This window comes from Sorex fumeus, unplaced genomic scaffold (genome assembly GCF_029834395.1).
Source record: "Sorex fumeus unplaced genomic scaffold, SorFum_2.1 ptg000072l, whole genome shotgun sequence".
NCBI classification, from domain to species: domain Eukaryota; kingdom Metazoa; phylum Chordata; class Mammalia; order Eulipotyphla; family Soricidae; genus Sorex; species Sorex fumeus.
The window spans coordinates 57707316-57724816 of NW_026606129.1; the positions used below are offsets into that span (position 1 = coordinate 57707316).

General features: G+C 38.7%; 1 protein-coding gene across 1 annotated transcript in view; it reads left to right on the forward strand.

Annotated features, from left to right (window-relative positions):
- The window catches only part of APPL1 (adaptor protein, phosphotyrosine interacting with PH domain and leucine zipper 1), a 47016-nt gene that overhangs the window by 6263 nt on the left and 23252 nt on the right, over positions 1-17501 (forward strand). The window contains exons 2-7 of the mRNA XM_056129139.1: positions 5050-5148; positions 7365-7424; positions 8297-8368; positions 11767-11854; positions 13353-13394; positions 14143-14201. Of these exons, the coding sequence (XP_055985114.1) occupies positions 5050-5148; positions 7365-7424; positions 8297-8368; positions 11767-11854; positions 13353-13394; positions 14143-14201 (420 nt within the window). The remainder of the gene's footprint in view (positions 1-5049; positions 5149-7364; positions 7425-8296; positions 8369-11766; positions 11855-13352; positions 13395-14142; positions 14202-17501) is intronic.

Sequence of the window (17501 nt, forward strand, 5' to 3'; positions counted from 1 at the left end):
TTTCAGCTGTGCTTCTCTCCAGAGGTCACACTCCAGTTGCTGTGCTCACAGACAGCAGAGCAGCCACCATTGTGCTTGGTGCATAAAGGCAGAGTCAGGGACAGAACTTGGGACCTCATGCTTGCAAGGCAGGTACATTGGCCACGGAGCCATCTCACAGTCCCTGTGCTGCTTATCTTTTTGAGGTTTGTATGAGCTCTATTAAAAATTAAATCTGAGATGGACAGTAAGCCTATCTTAGAGCTCATTTGTAGAGACAAATTCTTATAATTAAAACCAACCCACAAAATAGGACCTGGGCCAGGCATACGGGCAGCAGAGTCACCGAGAGTCAACAATAAAACCTTAACATCCTAGTAAAAGCAACTAAGTAAGACCTAGTAAAATCAGCTATTTTAAAATATGAAAAAAAACTAGTAAAACCAGCTGTTTTACTTTTTAATTTAATCTTTGTGTTCAAACAAGTTTTAATTTTATTTTTATAAAGTTGTTCACAATAATTTATTACATTCCAACACCAATGCCACCACCACTGTACCTTCGCACCACTGTTATTTTGAATTTCCCCACCACCACCCGAGCTTTCCCTCAAAGCAGGTCCTAAATAATTTATTTTGTATTGTTTGTTATGAGTACTCCACTAAAAATGATCCCCAAAAATTTCCTTAGAGGAAAGTGTGTGAAGATTGTTGTATCTTACCCTGGAGCCATTAAGCCCTTGTATAAGAGATTACTAACAGGTTGTTACAGGTTGAGCCTTTAACCAGCTATTTTAATAGATGAACTCTTGGGATTGGAGAGAGAGCATAAAGGACTGATTGCATGCTTTGTATGTGGGGAGTCTCGTTTCAGTTCTTTGTACTGCATGGTTCCTCAGAACACACCTGGAATGACCCCCAAACCTCTCCTCCCCTAAAATAAGGAAATCTTGGCTGTTCAATAAGAATGGAACTTGAAATAGTGATGATGATGATGATGATGATGGTGATAATTACTATTACTGTTTGCTTTGCGGGCCCCATCCAGCAGTGCTCAGCACTCTTGGCTCTGCGCTCAAGGATCATTCCTAGCAGAATTCGGGAGACCTTATGTGGTGCTGAGGATTGAACCCTTATTGGCTGTGTGCTACACAAATGCTCTACTGTAGCTCTGGCCCTGGAATGTGAGATTATAATGCTGAAAAAATAAATCAGAATTATTAGATGGTTTCATTCACATGTGTATTATCAAGGAGGCAAACTCATAACATACAACAAAACAACGCAGAAGATTATGGTGCTTACCTGAGAGAAGGTAATTGGGAGAAACTGTAGAAAGGGTCAGTTTGATAGGTGCTAATGGCACCGAAACTTTGGTCGGTGGGAGCACTGTGGTAAATACACATGTCAAAGTGTTAAGCTTACGTAATATAAACTAACTTTATGTAACTTAGACAAGTGTTAATACAATTTTAACAAAAAATATTGAAATCTGTTTGCATAATATAAAGTAAAAATTTTTAAGACAGAAAACCTTAAATCAGTGTTTTGCTAAAGGTAGCACTTTAGCACTGTCCTCCTGTTGTTTATCCATTTGCTCCAGCGGGCCCAGTAACGTCTCCGTTGTTAAAGGCAGTAAATAAGAATGGTACAACTCACTATCATCTAGTTACCGAATGGGGGGAGGGGGGACTAGAGTGATAGTAAAGCAGGCTGGAAATTTGTCTTGCATGTGACTGACGTGGGTTCGGTCTCTGGCACCCCATATGGTCCCCTGAGCTCTGCCAGGAGTGATTCCTGAGTGCAGAGCTAGGAGTAACTTCTAAGAACACAGTCGAATGTGGCCCTGCCACACCCTACTAATGAAATGGTATAATATTGATTATATTTGTGTAGTCTGTAGCCTGGTTAACACATTGATCTCTGCATTATAATTTGTGTTTATTAAACTACATTCAAGTATGATGTAAAAGTGTCAACTTATGATTATACAGTTTTGATAATATCTGCTTGAACTAGGGAACCTGTGTTCCCTAGTTGGGGCTAAAAAAGTTTTCAGGTTTAATTGTACTATGGTTCCCCCTCCCCCTCCCCGCCATAAAATTGAAATTCCTTGAATTACATTGATCATTTGTAGGGGGGAAAAACCCTTCAATGACATTGAAACACTTTCATTAGCCAAATTAAAAATTTTTTTTTGGTTGGGGGGGTGCGGAGCACACCCAGCAGTGCTCCTGGTTCTGCACTCATTCCTGGTGGGGTGTAGAGGATCTTATGTGATGCCGGGGATTCAACCCAAATTGTCCATATGCAAGGCAAGGGTCCTGCCTGCTATACAGTCTCTCCAGCTCCCAAAAAAAAGAATCTTTTATGGCAACGGGGAAGTGCCTGGAATTGAACCTAGGGTCTCAAATTTATGAAGCAGCTTTATCCTGGCTCCAAGTAAGATTTTTTGATGCTTTCTTTTCAACTCTTAAAATAGCACTTAGGGATTGGGAGTGGAGCATTAGAGATGAACGATTTTGTCAATTTAAATCTCTGCAGCATGGGGAAGTAGAGGAATGAGAATGTCAGCGGACAGTGACTTAATTAAAAAAAATTCTGATTTTACTTTCTGTGAAAATAGCTAAGAAGTAAGTTAATTTTTTAAAATAAACATTTTAAATTAAAAATTAGAACTATACTAAAGCATTATATAAGAACATCATAAAATATATAAAGCATTAGAAATTTATAATTAACAAAAAAACAAGAGATTCCACTTTTTTTAATTAATTTATTTATTGAATCACCGTGAGAACAGTCACAAAGCCTTTCAGTTCAAGTTTCGGTTGGTCATACAATGATCAAAGACCGTCCCTTCACCAGTGCACATTTTCCACCACCAAGAACCCCTAATATATCCCCCCTCCCACCCACCCCTCGCCTATGTGGCAGATTTCCACTTTACTCTCTCTCTCACTACATTGATCACATTCAATTTTACGACAGAAGACCCAACATTGTTATTTGGAATTTTCCCCAACATTCAGACCTGCCACAAAGACATCATTAGAAAATTTGTTTTTTATTGCTGGTTATTGCATATAAAGGTAAAGGCCCTCCCGTTGATCGTCGATTTGCTCGAACGGGCCCAGTAACGTCTCCATTGGAGACTTTGTTGTTACTGTGTTTGGCATATCGAATACGTCACGGGGAGCTTGCCAGGCTCTGCCGTGCAGGCGAGATACTCGGTAACTTGCTGGGCTCTCCGAGAGGGGCGGAGGAATCGAACTCGGGTCGGCCATGTTGGCCGCTTGCGGGTAGGGCGTTCGCCTTACAAGCCTTACCTTTACCTTTGCTGATTATGAAGAGCATATGATGTCGTGTGGCCACAATAGCGGCCACGTGATTTTGGATTTCTGATATTTTAGTAATAAACCTAGAGGGATTACCTCCAGGAGCCCCTGGGTTCCGAGATTGGTATGTGTGCCTCGGGATTCATGGTTGGTCAGAAGCTGGAGGAGGCATTGTAATCGGTCACTGTCACTGTCCTCCCATTGCTCATCGATTTTGCTCGAGCGGGCCCAGTAACGTCTCCATCATGAGACTTGTTGTTACTGTGTTTGGCGTATTGAATATGTCACGGGTAGCTTGCTAGGCTTTGCCGTGCGGGCAAGATACGCGCAGTAGCTTGCCAGGCTCTCCAAGAGGGGCGGAGGAATCGAACTCCGCTCGGCTGGGCTGGCTGCATGCAAGGCAAACGCCCTACCGCTGTGCTATCGCTCTAGCCCATTGTAATAGGTAGTGTTGTAAATTAAGTATTTCCTTCTTCTGGTCATATGGTACTTGCAGTCCCTTTAACCTTGAAATTTTGTGTAGCCATATGATTCGCTCTGGTCAATGAAACTTGAGTAGATGGAATCTTTATGAGCTTGCATACTGTTTGTGATCTTTTGTTGATGCCCTGGTAAAAAAAATTGATCTGAAAACAAATTTCTATTATACAAATAATCTATTTGGAATAAAAAGTCATTTTAGGATTTTAACTTGCAGTTTACTGAACCATTGGCATTTGGTGGTGGGGTGCCAGTCTGGCCGTTGCAGGGATTGAACCTGTGCTTTCTGCATGCAAAACATGCACTTTAGCCCATTAAATCATCTCCCCAGAGAATATTTTAATCCCTTCTCTGACTTTGGAATAAGAAATAGCATATTTTGTCTTGATACACTATTTTCCTTATTCCTGACCTTTTTTGTTGACAATTTCTCCCTTAAAATGATAACTTTTACTTGCTTTTTATTGAAAAAAAAAAACCTTAGCAATATGGAATATCTAAAGAAGAAAAATTAACCTTAAGTATGCATTCAGGAAAAACTAGTCTTTTCTTGTTTTCACTGGGGAGGCGCTGCTGTTAATTTGGATTGGTATCTGGAAGGGCTTGGCACTACTAGAAGAGATCACAGAGCAAATCGTTATTCTAAGTTTTCCTGAAGTAGCATATTTAAAATATTCATACATGAAATACTGCTAATTTAGTCTTGAATGTTTCTGATTTTTTTCATTCATAGTTTCCTTACATACAGTAATTCCCATAAGTATATCTCTATTGTACCTTGTAAAATTTGTGTAAAGTGATTGAAAAACCCTTTTTTATTTTTTGATGGTGCCAGTTATCAAACCCATCTCATACCAAGCCACACCCTTGGCCAGAGAATTAATCTTTAAAAGCAAAATTTAAGACTAAAATACCCCAATATCTTGGCATTACTTTCTGTGAGAAAAACAGATTAAAATTTAAATTTACTAAATTTCAAATTTCCTGTGTTTTTTTTTTCTTTAGAAAAAGTGCTTTTCTTTTCTTTTTGGGGTCGGGGCCACATCCAGCAGTACTCCTGGCTTACTCCTGGCTTTGTGCTCAGGAATCACTCCTAGGGGAGACCAGGGGACCACATGGGGTGCCAGGAATCAAATTCAGGTTGGCCTCATGCAATGCAAGAGCCCTACCTTCTGTACTATCTCCCTGGCCCTGGGAAAACGTTTTCTTCATGATTTATGAAGTAATAAACTTTTCGTTTTTATTTTATACAGACAAGATCTTTACTGGGTGTATTTGAAGAAGATGCTACAGCTATTTCCAACTATATGAACCAGTTGTATCAAGCTATGCATCGGATTTATGATGCACAGGTAAAAAGCTAGAGACTGACTGTTTTTAAAAATGAATTTTAAACAATGAGGACAGAGATTGTGGCTGTCTTAGTGGTTATTTGCCTTGTTCTGGGCTCATGGTAATACATATTTGCCATTAAGTATTCTGTATTGCAGTACTCATTTAAATTACTAGTGTATAGTTTGTAAATATTACAAAAGTAATTAAAGAATTAATCATCTGTCCCTACTTCCCAGACACAGGGCCTTCTTACTGAAATTCATTGATAGTGGTCTTTACCTACAATTTGAGTAAAAAATCCATATTGTCACCAGAAGTTTCCCTAATTATGCTTTTTTTTGACTACTTTTTTGGAGTATATGATTTGAAAGTAATTTACTTTTATAGCGTTAGAGAAAATATTAAAAATTAGATGTATCTTGGGGAACAGGGAAAAGAATTTAAGAAACATATGACTAGTTGTTTTGGTGGCTTTTTTTATATATACCTAATTTATGTAATTTAATCATAAGTCTGGGCTGGAGCGATAGCACAGCGGTAGGGCGTTTGCCTTGCACGCAGCCAACATGACTGACCCGAGTTCAATTCCTTCGCCCCTCTTGGAGAGCCGGCAAGCTACTGAAAGTATCTCGCCCGCACAGCAGAGCCTGGCAAGCTACCCGTGATGTATTCAATATGCCACGCACAGTAACAACTAGTCTCACGATGGAGATGTTACTGGGCCCACTCGAGCAAATCGATGAACAACAGGAGGACCGTGATATAATCATAAGTCTATTTAATAGTAAACTGAATTCTATTATGTTCTTCCTTTGGAATTAATTAAGTGTTCAACTTTCATTTCTTCTTTTCCTCCTTTCTGCTCTCATTTCAAAAGTTGCTGTGATAGGTTTTTCCTTGTGATAAGTCTCTTAAGATTTAATTCTGACCATACAGACTTTTGATATAATCATAAGTCTATTTAATAGTAAACTGAATTCTGTTATGTTCTTCCTTTGGAAGTGCAGTGTTATTTTTATTTTTTTTGCATTTTTTTGGAGGCTGTGGTGGGTCACACTGGCGATGCTCGGGTTTCTCCTGGTTCTGCACTCAGGAATTATTCCTGGCGGTGCTGGGAAGACCTTTTTTGGGATGCTGAGAATCGAATGTATGCAAGGCAAACGCCCTCCCTGCTGTATTATCACTCTGGCTCTGCAGTATTATTTTTTTTACTATATTTGTCACCGTAAAAACCTTTAAACGGGCTGGAGAGATAGAACAGCGGGTAGGGCGTTTGCCTTGCATGCGTTTGCCTTGCATGCGACCCAGGTTCAATTCCCAGCATCCTATATGGTCCCCTGAGCACCACCAGGCATAATTCCTGAGTGCAGGGCCAGGAGTAACCCCTGTGCATCGCCCGGTGTGACCCAAAAAGCAAAAAGCAAAAAAAAAAAAAATATCCTTTAAACAAAAAGTTATTTTCTTCAAGTGATGATTTTGTTATAACTGGATTACTATTATTGACATTTTGGTTGTGTGTGTATTATTTCATTAACATGCAAATAAATAAGTACATAATAAAATTTCATCTCTCGGGGCCATATGTGTGTGGTGCTGCGGATTGAACTTGGACTGGCTGTGTAGAAGGCAACCTGCTGTACTGTCTCTCCAGCACATGGTTGTATATTTTCAAATGCTTTCTAGCATCTTGAAAGATGAATTTTTTTTGGTTTTGTTTTGGGGTCATAACTAGCAGTGCTTAGGGCTACTCAGGGCTATGTATTCAGGGATCACTCCTGCTTGGCAGCAGGGCTTGGAAGGCCATATGCCGTACTGGGTTCATCCCTAGCCAGTTGCATTCGAAGCTAGCACCTTACTCACTGTCCTCTCTCTTCATTCCCAAGAGGAATAATGATTCAACGACCTAGAGTCTCTTAAGATTTTTCTAAGGTTATGCACAGTTAACTTTCAGCTTTAAAGCTTTAATAATATTTGATGCTTAGTGTTTATTAGCTGAAAAAAGGCAGCATATTGCTGGAATATTGTTGAATTCCTTGATAGAGTTTTCCTTTAAGGTGCTTTGGTGCTTTAGTAGTAGTGCCCTTCCTAGTGATTTAGTGATTGGTTTAGTTTAGAGTACATGTTGTACAGTACATGTTAAATTATAAATGATAATTGCCTAGGTATCTCCAACTCAGACTTTTTCCTTAATCAGTGACACTGTATTAATTTGAGTACTAATCTTTTCCCATAGAATGAATTAAGTGCAGCAACACACCTGACTTCAAAGCTTTTAAAAGAATATGAAAAACAGGTACTGTATATGAAATGTTTTAATAGCATAATTTAAAACATGCAATGATGCATTATCATTCAGTTTCTGTTTAAAAATGGGATTTCTCAAGGATCTGAAGTTTGTTTTTGAAATCACAGACGGTCATTTTGATATCACGATCTGATCATCCTGTTGTTCGTTGATTGCCTCTAGCAGGCACCAGTAACGTCTCCTTCGTTGTAGCCCTGAGATTATAAAGTGCCATATTCAAGGCTCTTTCAGGGTTAGAAGAATGAGACCCATCATTGTTACTGGTATTTGGCATATTGGGTACACCACGGGCAGTTTGCCAGACTCTGCCATGTGGGCAGGTTATATTCGGTAGCCTGCCAAGTTGTCCAAAGTAAGAATGAGATAATAAGATGTTGCGCCGCCACAAATGCAGCAGCATGCTTCTGGGAGCTGGGTTTTATAGTCTCTGGGTCTTGGCCGTTGATAGGATTACATTTTGATATGGTATTGAAATTCCACTGTGACCAACATCTAGTTTTAATGATTTAATTTTAGACATAAAGGGTCATCTAAATTACCACTTTTTTTAATTTTGAAAATAAAGAAACAGGCTATCTTGAAATTACAGGCTATTTATTGGAGAAGTGGAGCTAAACAATGAATCTGAATTTCTAATGCATTGTGTTCTTATACATACCATATTAAATGTTTACTTAGCAAACATTTAAATTACTTTTTACTAAATGTATGGATTACACTGTTTGAGTTAAATGGCATTTTTATAGCTCATACAGAATTTAGAAATTTTCCCAAGTTATTTAAAAATGTAAAATTTGATCCCACTCATACTGATTGAAATATTGAACCTTTATATCTCATCTCTGTTTTTCACTTAACAGCGTTTTCCACTAGGGGGTGATGATGAAGTTATGAGCTCTACTTTGCAACAGTTTTCAAAAGTTATAGATGAAGTAAGTGCTTATTTTGTCTTAATAAATGTCTTTTAATTAAGTTAATGAGTTTGTCTGGCTTTTTTGGGATATTTTTTATGATTATATGAAGTTCTATTATAAAGATTATGTTTAAAAATTAACTCTGTTTTTACATCTGGGTGACTTATAAAAACAGTACTTTCTTAGTCTATTTAAAATTAATTGCTTTCAGGGAATAAGCATGTGCTTTCTATACACTCAGTCCATGTAATTCAGTGTTTCATTGTGTTATGATATGTTGCAAAGAAAAAATTATCTGTTATAAATGCATGGTCATGGAGAGTTTCATGCTAAGTGAAATGAAGAGAGGGACAGACATAGAATGACTGCACTCATCTGTGGAATATAAAATAACATAATATGAGACGGACACCTAAGGACAGTAGAGACAAGGGCTAGGAATATTGCTCCACAGTAGGAAGCCTGCCTTGTGAGCTGGGGGAGAAGGCAGCTGGGATAGAGAAGGGATCAATGTCAATGATGGTTGGAGGGATCATTTGGGATGGGAGATGTGTGCTGAAAGGAGATAAAGGACCAAATGTGATGGCCTCTCAGTATCTATATTGCAAACCTTAATGCCCAGAAGTAGAGAGTATGGGGGAAATTGTCTGCCATGGAAGCAGGGAAAGGGTTGGGATGAGGGGTGGGGTGGGTACTGGGGACATTGGTGGTAGAAAAGGTGGTAAGAGATGTTTGGAGATTTCATCACTGTTTCTTCATTATTTTTAAAATAACAAAAATTCTGCTTTTGCCATGGAACAGCAGATCTGATTTTTTAAGACTGGGAAAATAATTTTTAAAATATATCGACTCATTATAGCAAAATATTTTCACAGGAGACCAATATAAAAAATACAAGGAATTAAAGGATGTAACAGTGGTGAGCACTTGGACTTGATTCACTTGTGAGAGCTCTGGATTTGATTTCCAACATGCACACAAAAAATTTGTAGCCAGTAGATTTTTTTGTTTTGGGGCTAAACCTGGTAGTGCGCAAGGCTTACTCCTGCCGGTGCACTCAGGGATCACTCCTGTAGGCTCAGGGTAAGAGGTGGTGGGGACGGACTCTGGGTCTGCTGCATATAAAACAAGAGCCCTGCCTTCTGTACTATTGCTCTAGCCCCAGCAAATTTTTTAACTGACAAAATAGATATCATAACATTTACTACTAGTGACATTTAGTTCATTACTTACACATTTCAACCATCATCATTAATATTCCAGAGTATTTTCATCATCATCGTCATCATCATCACCTCAAAGGAAATTCTGTGCCATTAAGTAGTCATCCTCTACTCCCCTTTCCCTCATCCCCTGACAAATTCTAATCTGCTTTCTGTCTCTGTGGATTTACTTGTTTTGGATAGTTCATATCATTGGACTCAAATAATACATGAATTTTGTATATCTTCTGTCATTACTATCAGGCTTCATGTTGTAGCACATGCGACATTCTTCAGTTCTTTTTTTTCTTTGTGAAATAAAATTACATTATATGACTAAAGTGCATTTTACCTATTATCAGTTGATTTACAATATAGCTGTTTCCAGTTTTTGCTATTGTGAATACTGCTGCTGTGAGCATTCATTTGATAATACACAAGATTTTTTCTGGAAGCTGGAGAGATAGGACAGTAGATAAGGTGCTTGTCTTGCACGCAACTTACCCTAGTTTGGTCCCCAACACTGCATATGGTCCCCTAAGCCCTCCCAAGAGTAATTTCTGAACAAAGAGCCAGGAGTGGGCTCTGAACAACACTGAGGAAAATGCATATATGTATATGTATAGATATTTGGTTTTGATTTTTTTAAACACCATTTGTCAGTTCTAGGTATATAGAATTGTGATTACTAGACCTTCTGTAATTTTAAGTTTAACTTTTTGAGGAACCGCCAAACTATTTCCATGTTTTTTATACAAGTTTATATTCTGCAAGTGATACAGAAATATAGAAGTGTCCCAAGTTTCCCAAATCCTCACTAATGAGTTTATTTGTTACAGCTGTCTATGGGAGCCATGAACCACATCCATACGTGCAAGGCATGAGCCACATCCCTGAACCTCTTTGTAGTTTTGATTTGCATTTTCCTGATGGTTAATGAATTGTGGGCATATTTGCTGTGTTTGTTGGCCATTCATATATCTCTGAAGCTTCTAATTAGAACTTTCCTATTTTAAAGTTAGGCTATGTTTCTTATTATAAAAATTCTTTATTATCTATGCAATGTCCTTATCAGATATGTGACTAGCAAATAGTTATCATTATATGGGTTTTTTTCCCCACTTTTGTTGTTGTTGTTGTTGTTGTTGTTGTTGGGGGTAACGTGCACTGAACTGCACTGTTCTCCTGTTGTTCATCGATTTGCTTGAGCTGCCCAGTAACGTCTCCATTTTGAGACTTGTTGTTACTGTGTTTGGCATATCGAATACGTCACGGGGAGCTTGCCAGGCTCTGCCGTGCGGGCGAGATACTCTCGGTAGCTTGCCGGGCTCTCCGAGAGGGGCGGAGGAATCGAACCCGGCTCTGCCGGGCTGGCTGCACACAAGGCAAATGCCCTACTGCTGTGCTATTGCTCCAGCCCTTCACTTTCTTGACAATGCCTTTTTTTTCTTTTAAGAAAGGGATTTTTTAAAGTGGTGGGTTGTGCACATGTGTGCATGTGCATGCATTTGCTTACGTGCTACTTCCAGTGACACTTGACCTAGGAAGCCTGATGATTCAGTGCTGTGACCCAAGCTCCTTTAGCCCGGCAGTGCTGGGAACCACCAGGACTACCCCATCAATCCTGGGGGCCACTAGGGACACATCTAGCAGTACTTGGGGACTCCAGGACTACACTTGGCAGTACTTTGTAGACACGTAGTACTTGGGATCCAGCATAAGTTCTTAAGCTTGCAAAACATGTGCTCCTGACCTCTATGCTATCACCTCAGCCCTTTTTTTTTTGGCTTTTTTGGGTCATACTTAGAGATGCTCGGGTTACTCTTGGTCTTGGCAGTGCTTGTTGCCCTAGCCTCTTTGATAGTGTCTTTTGATGTACAAAAGTTTTGAATTTTGATGAAATTCAGTTTATAATTTCCTTGTTGTTTATGCTTCTGGTATTATAAGTGACTATTGCCTGTCTTCTTTTTAGAGTTTTAAGTGAAAAAATTTTGTATAATATAGTGTAATTTATTTTTATATAATTTACTATAATTCTGTATATCAGTTTATAATTTTTTATAATATAGTGTAATAATATAGTGTATAAAATAGTATAATTTTTAGTGATCAAATGTAGTCACTCTCCACCTACCTTCCTCCTTTTGCTGAATTTTGTTTCATTTATAGACCCCTGGTTAAATATCTGTTCTTTGTTTTGTTTTGTTTTTTTAGCTTAGCTCTTGTCATGCCGTACTTTCAACACAGCTTGCTGATGCCATGATGTTCCCTATTACCCAGTTTAAAGAAAGAGACCTAAAAGGTATTGAAGCCAACCCATATTTACTTTAATCTGCTGTCCAACCCATATTTACTTTAATCAATGCTTGTAAAATGTGTATTATTCTATGCCTTGACCTTTTCTTATTATAACATGTGCTAATTTTTACTTCTACTAGTCACTAATGTTTATAGCAACTCATACTAAATGTTAAACTACATGCTGAAGAATTCTAGTAAATAACATGCTGCTGCAGTAAACCCTAGTTAAATACATGAATAGACGAATAATTGATATTCTTTTTTAACTAGGAAATGAGCAGGTGTTGCGGGAGCTTACAAGGGTATCAAAATGTGACCTGAATATTGAACAGTGAAGAAGAGTTTGCATGTCCTGTTACAGAGACTAGAATGTATGAAATTATGTTTATAGAGAACAACACTTATTTTGAGAATGATGAGAAATTCAATGTGTTTTGGAGCACAACACAAGGCAAATCTAGTAAAAGACGAACTAGGACTAGATTATGCTAAAGAGGTTGGATTTGAGTAATGAGAAAAGAAGGTCAGTGGTGGTCTGTAAGGAGAGAGACATAGTTCCTTTATTCTGACAAGATGGAATAGAGTGAATTTGATGTCTGGGTCAGAGAGATTTGGAAGTTGTCAGAGTCCAATGGGATAGGTAGGACTAAGGCTTAAATGGGAACAGTGGCACTGGAATTTAGGGTATGTGGTCTGAGTGGCATAGAGGTATGTGGCAAGTCTGGTAACTTAGTATTTTTTCTTTTCTCATTAACGATGAGGTGATAAAGTCAGAGTTTTATAGAACTGGCTGTGCTTTCTCTTAATTTACAAGCTCTGAGGGACTGGCAAGCTACCAAGAGCATCCCACCCACACAGAAGAGTTGGCAAGCTCCCCGTGGCGTATTTGATATGCCAGAAACAGTAACAAGTCTCAAAAGGGAGACGTTATTGGTGCCTGCTCGAGCAAATTGATGAACAACGGGACGACAGTGCTACAATCTCAGATAACAGATATAGATAGAACAAAAACATTGAACTAATTTGTCAGTGGATGGTAAAGTGGTTAAATTAAATATGGAATAGGGACAAATGAATTTTAGGGATGAATTTAATATTTGTGGTGTTGATTTCCAAGGTTAAGAAACATGATCTTAATGGGCTGAATGTCATAATCTTAATATTTTCTTTTCATTCAGCCTTTGAACTTGAGTCAGTGTCAAAATAAAATTTTAACTGATTCTAATACTAAGCATATTTTCACATCTTAGAATTTCAGTTAGTTTTAGGATTTGTTTTGTGTTCTCTTACTATTTTGTACTAAAATTTTTTCTGAAGCTTGCTAATTATGGTAATTATTTTATAGACCACCTGACACATAGAATAGCTTTTTCACTTTGAATATTGAAGCATAAAATACTCATAATTTTGTAACTTAAATGGCAGTTGTTGTTTTCTAAACAAAAAGTGAAGGTTTTCTATGAATATGCTGAATTGAAATTATTCTTGAACTTTTCCAGAAATATTGACATTAAAGGAAGTGTTTCAGATTGCTAGTAATGGTAAGCACTGAATACTTTATTCACTTATTTTTTACAGGGATACATTTCTTTATGAATATAACTTGGTGACTAGATTCTTGTAATGATTTTAAAAATTGGGGCAGTGAAGTGGCTCCGTGATAGAGTCCATGTTTTGTATGCGTTAGGATCTGGGTTTGATTCTAGTACTGGGGAAAAAAAAAATTAGTGCGACCTGGGAGATAACTCAAATGGTAGTCTACATCCCTAGTATATGTGGAATAAGGTCCAGAGTTGGACCTGGTGTCACACGGCTGAGAGCTGGTAGCCCCTGAGTGTAGTTAGGCCTGAGTAGCAAAGTGACCTGGGGCCCTAGGCATTGCTGGATTTGGCCTTTATAAGTTTTTTTTTTCTTTTTTGGTCACACCCAGCGATGCCCAGGGGTTACTCCTGGCTCTGCACTCAGGAATTACGCCTGGCGGTGCTCGGGACCATATGGGATGCTGGGAATCGAACCCGGATCGGCCGTGTGCAAGGCAAATGCCCTACCCGCTGTGCTGTTGCTCCAGCCCCAGGCCTTTATAAGTCTTTTAAAAATTGGAAAACGTGATCTTAATTAAAATTTTAAGTAAACATTAAATAAACATAAAAGTTTAAGTAAACATTATTTGAATCTGTGTATTTAATTTACACTGTACATTTGTTGAAAGATGCAAATATGAAGTTAGTTAAAGCATAAGTTTTAAAGCATGTCATTGAATTTTTGTTAATAGTCACTTCTGTTTTCTAGATCATGATGCTGCAATTAACAGATATAGCCGATTATCAAAAAAAAGAGAAAATGACAAGGTGGGATGCATACTTCTTCAGTTGTCACAGTTAGCAGCTGTTTCATTAGGTGGTTAGTTTTTTGTTTTAAAAAAAGAGTTGCCAGCAGTTACTTTGTATATTTGCTATATTGCTCTTAAAATTAGTAAGTATCTCTTTAAACAAAGTATTTTCAGAGAGATGGAACAAAGGCTGAGTGCATGCTTTGCATGCGGGAGAGGAGCTTGATCCTAGCACTGCATAGTCCCTCTGGTACCCTCAGGAGTGATCTCTGAGCACTGGGCCCACTTGAGCATTACTGGGTGTGGCCCATCCCGACTCCCTTCAAAATATATATATATATTTTCTACTGACAGAGACTTCATAACTTTGCATACAAATGTATGCTGATGTTCCCCATATAACTTGCCTCTTTTACTCTTTGTTTTGATAAGGTTGTATGTGTTTTGTACTTACTTGAGCATAAACATACTCGGAAGCGTCATCTGAGATATTAGAAGTTTAAAAATTGAATTGTTGCATATATGAAACAATAAAATTTTGTTTTAAGGATTTCTTCCTCTGTTATTAAGAGCCAAATATAATAGATTTTTTTTCCTGATTCTTTTTCGAAGATTGAAGTTTTTAAAAATTACACTGTATCTTAGGAGAAATACATTCAAGATCAAAGGGCAGAATATTAACAATGTTCCTTATGATTCTCTCAGCACCTAATGCATGATTTGCTGAGTTGGCCTCAGCCTGATGTTGGTGAGGGAGGTGATGTCTGTGCCTTGGAGTTGGTATCTGCAGCTCAGCTCTAGCTGATGATTGGGACATGGTGGCAACTTGTGAGAATCCCATATAGGATAGGATTTAGTGTGCAGTAGTGATTCTGACACAATAAAGGGATTATTTCTGCTGTCACACAAAGTTTATACAAAGATCTCTTCTTTGTTGGAGGGGCCAGGGTGCACACATCTGGAGGTACTTGGTTGTCAGGGGGCCATGCAGTGCTGGGAATCAAATACAGGGCTCCCATATGCTCCATCCCTTTGAGCTATCTCTCCAGTCCTACTTTTCATTTCTAATTTTAGTTCAGTTATTTGGTGGTGTAAATATTGATATTATAGGCAAAGAGGCAATTCAGGGACTAAGTCATTTTCCTTGCATGCTGTCAGTCTATTCTCATTTGATCCCTGGCAGCTTATCTGGTGTCCTCTCAGCACCTCCAGGAGTGATCTCAGAGCCAGAGCCAGCAGTAGTCCTTGAACACTCCTGAGTGTGACCCCCAAACTAAGAAAATAGATATGTATATTGATAGACTATATATATGTGATATATATACATATGTATGTCATATATGGGCTGGAGCAATAACGCAGCAGGAGGGCGTTTGCCTTGCAAGCAGCCAACATGGCCGACCCGAGTTCGATTCCTCCGCCCCTCTCGGAGAGCCCGGCAAGCTACCGAGAGTATCTCACCCGCACGGCAGAGCCTGGCAAGCTCCCCGTGACGTATTCGATATGCCAAACACAGTAACAATTGTCACAATGGAGACATTACTGGGCCTGCTCGAGCAAATCGATGAGCAATGCGAGGACAGTGATAGTATATCTCATATTTATATATATATATATACACACACACACACACACACTTTTCGTTATTGTTGCTCTTTATTCTGAGACCATATCTAGTGGTGCTCAAAGGCTGCTCCCAGCGTGGTGACCTGGGTCATTCCTGACAGTGCTCAGAGGACTAGGTGGCACTGGAGATTGAACACAGGCCTCCCGTAAGAATAAAGGGGAATTCCAGCCCATTTTAATTTCTCCAGTTGATAAAATACATTTTGAGGTTTACATTACTTTTATATTTTCCTTTGACAAGTGTGTTAAAGGCTGTAGGTATGAATTTTGGTACATTTTGTAATGCCTCTGGCTGTCCTAGTTTGTTTGTTTGTTTTGTTACTGTTTTTAGGCCTCTCCTAGTGATGCTCAGGGCTTACTCCTGGCTCTACTCTCAGGGATCACTTCTAGTGGGGTTTGGGGACCATATATGTTGCCAGGGATCAAACCCAGGCTGGCTGCGTACCAGACAAGCATCCTACTTGTTGTACTATCTCTCCAGTCTCTTGTTCTAGGTATTTTTAAAAACAACTCCGGTTTAATTTCAAGCACTTATTGAATTCTTATCTGTCATTAAGTGAGAAATAAGTGGGAGACAATGGCTGTTGGCTCTGTTCTTACCTGTGAAGAGTGGATAATCCTTATTTATTAAAGGTTTCCTATGTGAAGGCATTTGACTGGACTAGATAGATGCTCAAGTACGAAAACAAAAGAGATGCATGCACTAACACTAAGATAAGCACAGTGCTACAGTTCACGAAACACCCGCTGAGCAGAGAGAGTAGCAGTTACCTTTGATTGTGAATGGGAAAAATTACACTTTCAGGAGGTGACATTTGCTTTGAAGAAGAGATGTCACTGATTTGGAATTAGAGTGAGGGCATTCCTGAGAGAAAAACAGCCTTTGCTGAAGCACATGGTGGTGTCTGGAGAGTATAAAAGTTCAGAGCATGAACTCAAGAGTCAGACAGCATGAAGACAAAATTTCAGCTCTGCCACTTATTTTCCTGAGGTAACACACTAGTTACATCATTTCAAGCCTTTATTTCTCTATCCAAAAAAAAAAAAGCCTGCTTAGTAGTTGTAATAAATAGATGGAATGAGGTGATTCACTGAGTACCTGACTTTGAGAAAAATTTCATTAAGTTCTAGCAGTGATTATTATGATGATAGAATAATTTCAGTGTGTCCAGAGCATAAGATTTGGGCAATTACAGCAGGAATGTCAAGAAGGAAACTGGGATCATTACTATATAAATGACTAAAGTTTGTATTGGTGTGAGCCACCACCAGTGAACTCTTAAGTAGGTAAGTGTCAATATGTAGTTGTGTTACAGAAAACTAATGGAAATATGGAGGGGATAAAACTAGAGAAAATTCAGTGAAAATAAATCAGAGTAATGTGCAGAGACATTGGAGAGTCTTAGATAAGGTTGTTACTGGTAGTTGAGAGGAAAGAAAACCTTTAGCAGGTACTTCTTAAGTAGTGTTGATATGACTTAAGGTAGGAGAAGGATAAAAAAGTAGTCCTAGAATTCTTCGGTGATGGGATAATTATTGGAAAAGTAAGAAATATAGTGCAGGGGGCTGGAGATTGTAATTAAGGTGGAGACAAGTCTTCTAGTGATTTATGCATGGATGAGGTCTCATCCTAGTTAGGCAGAAATGTTAGAAGTCTGCAACTTGGCGGGAACAGAGGCTGCTGTGTAGTCTG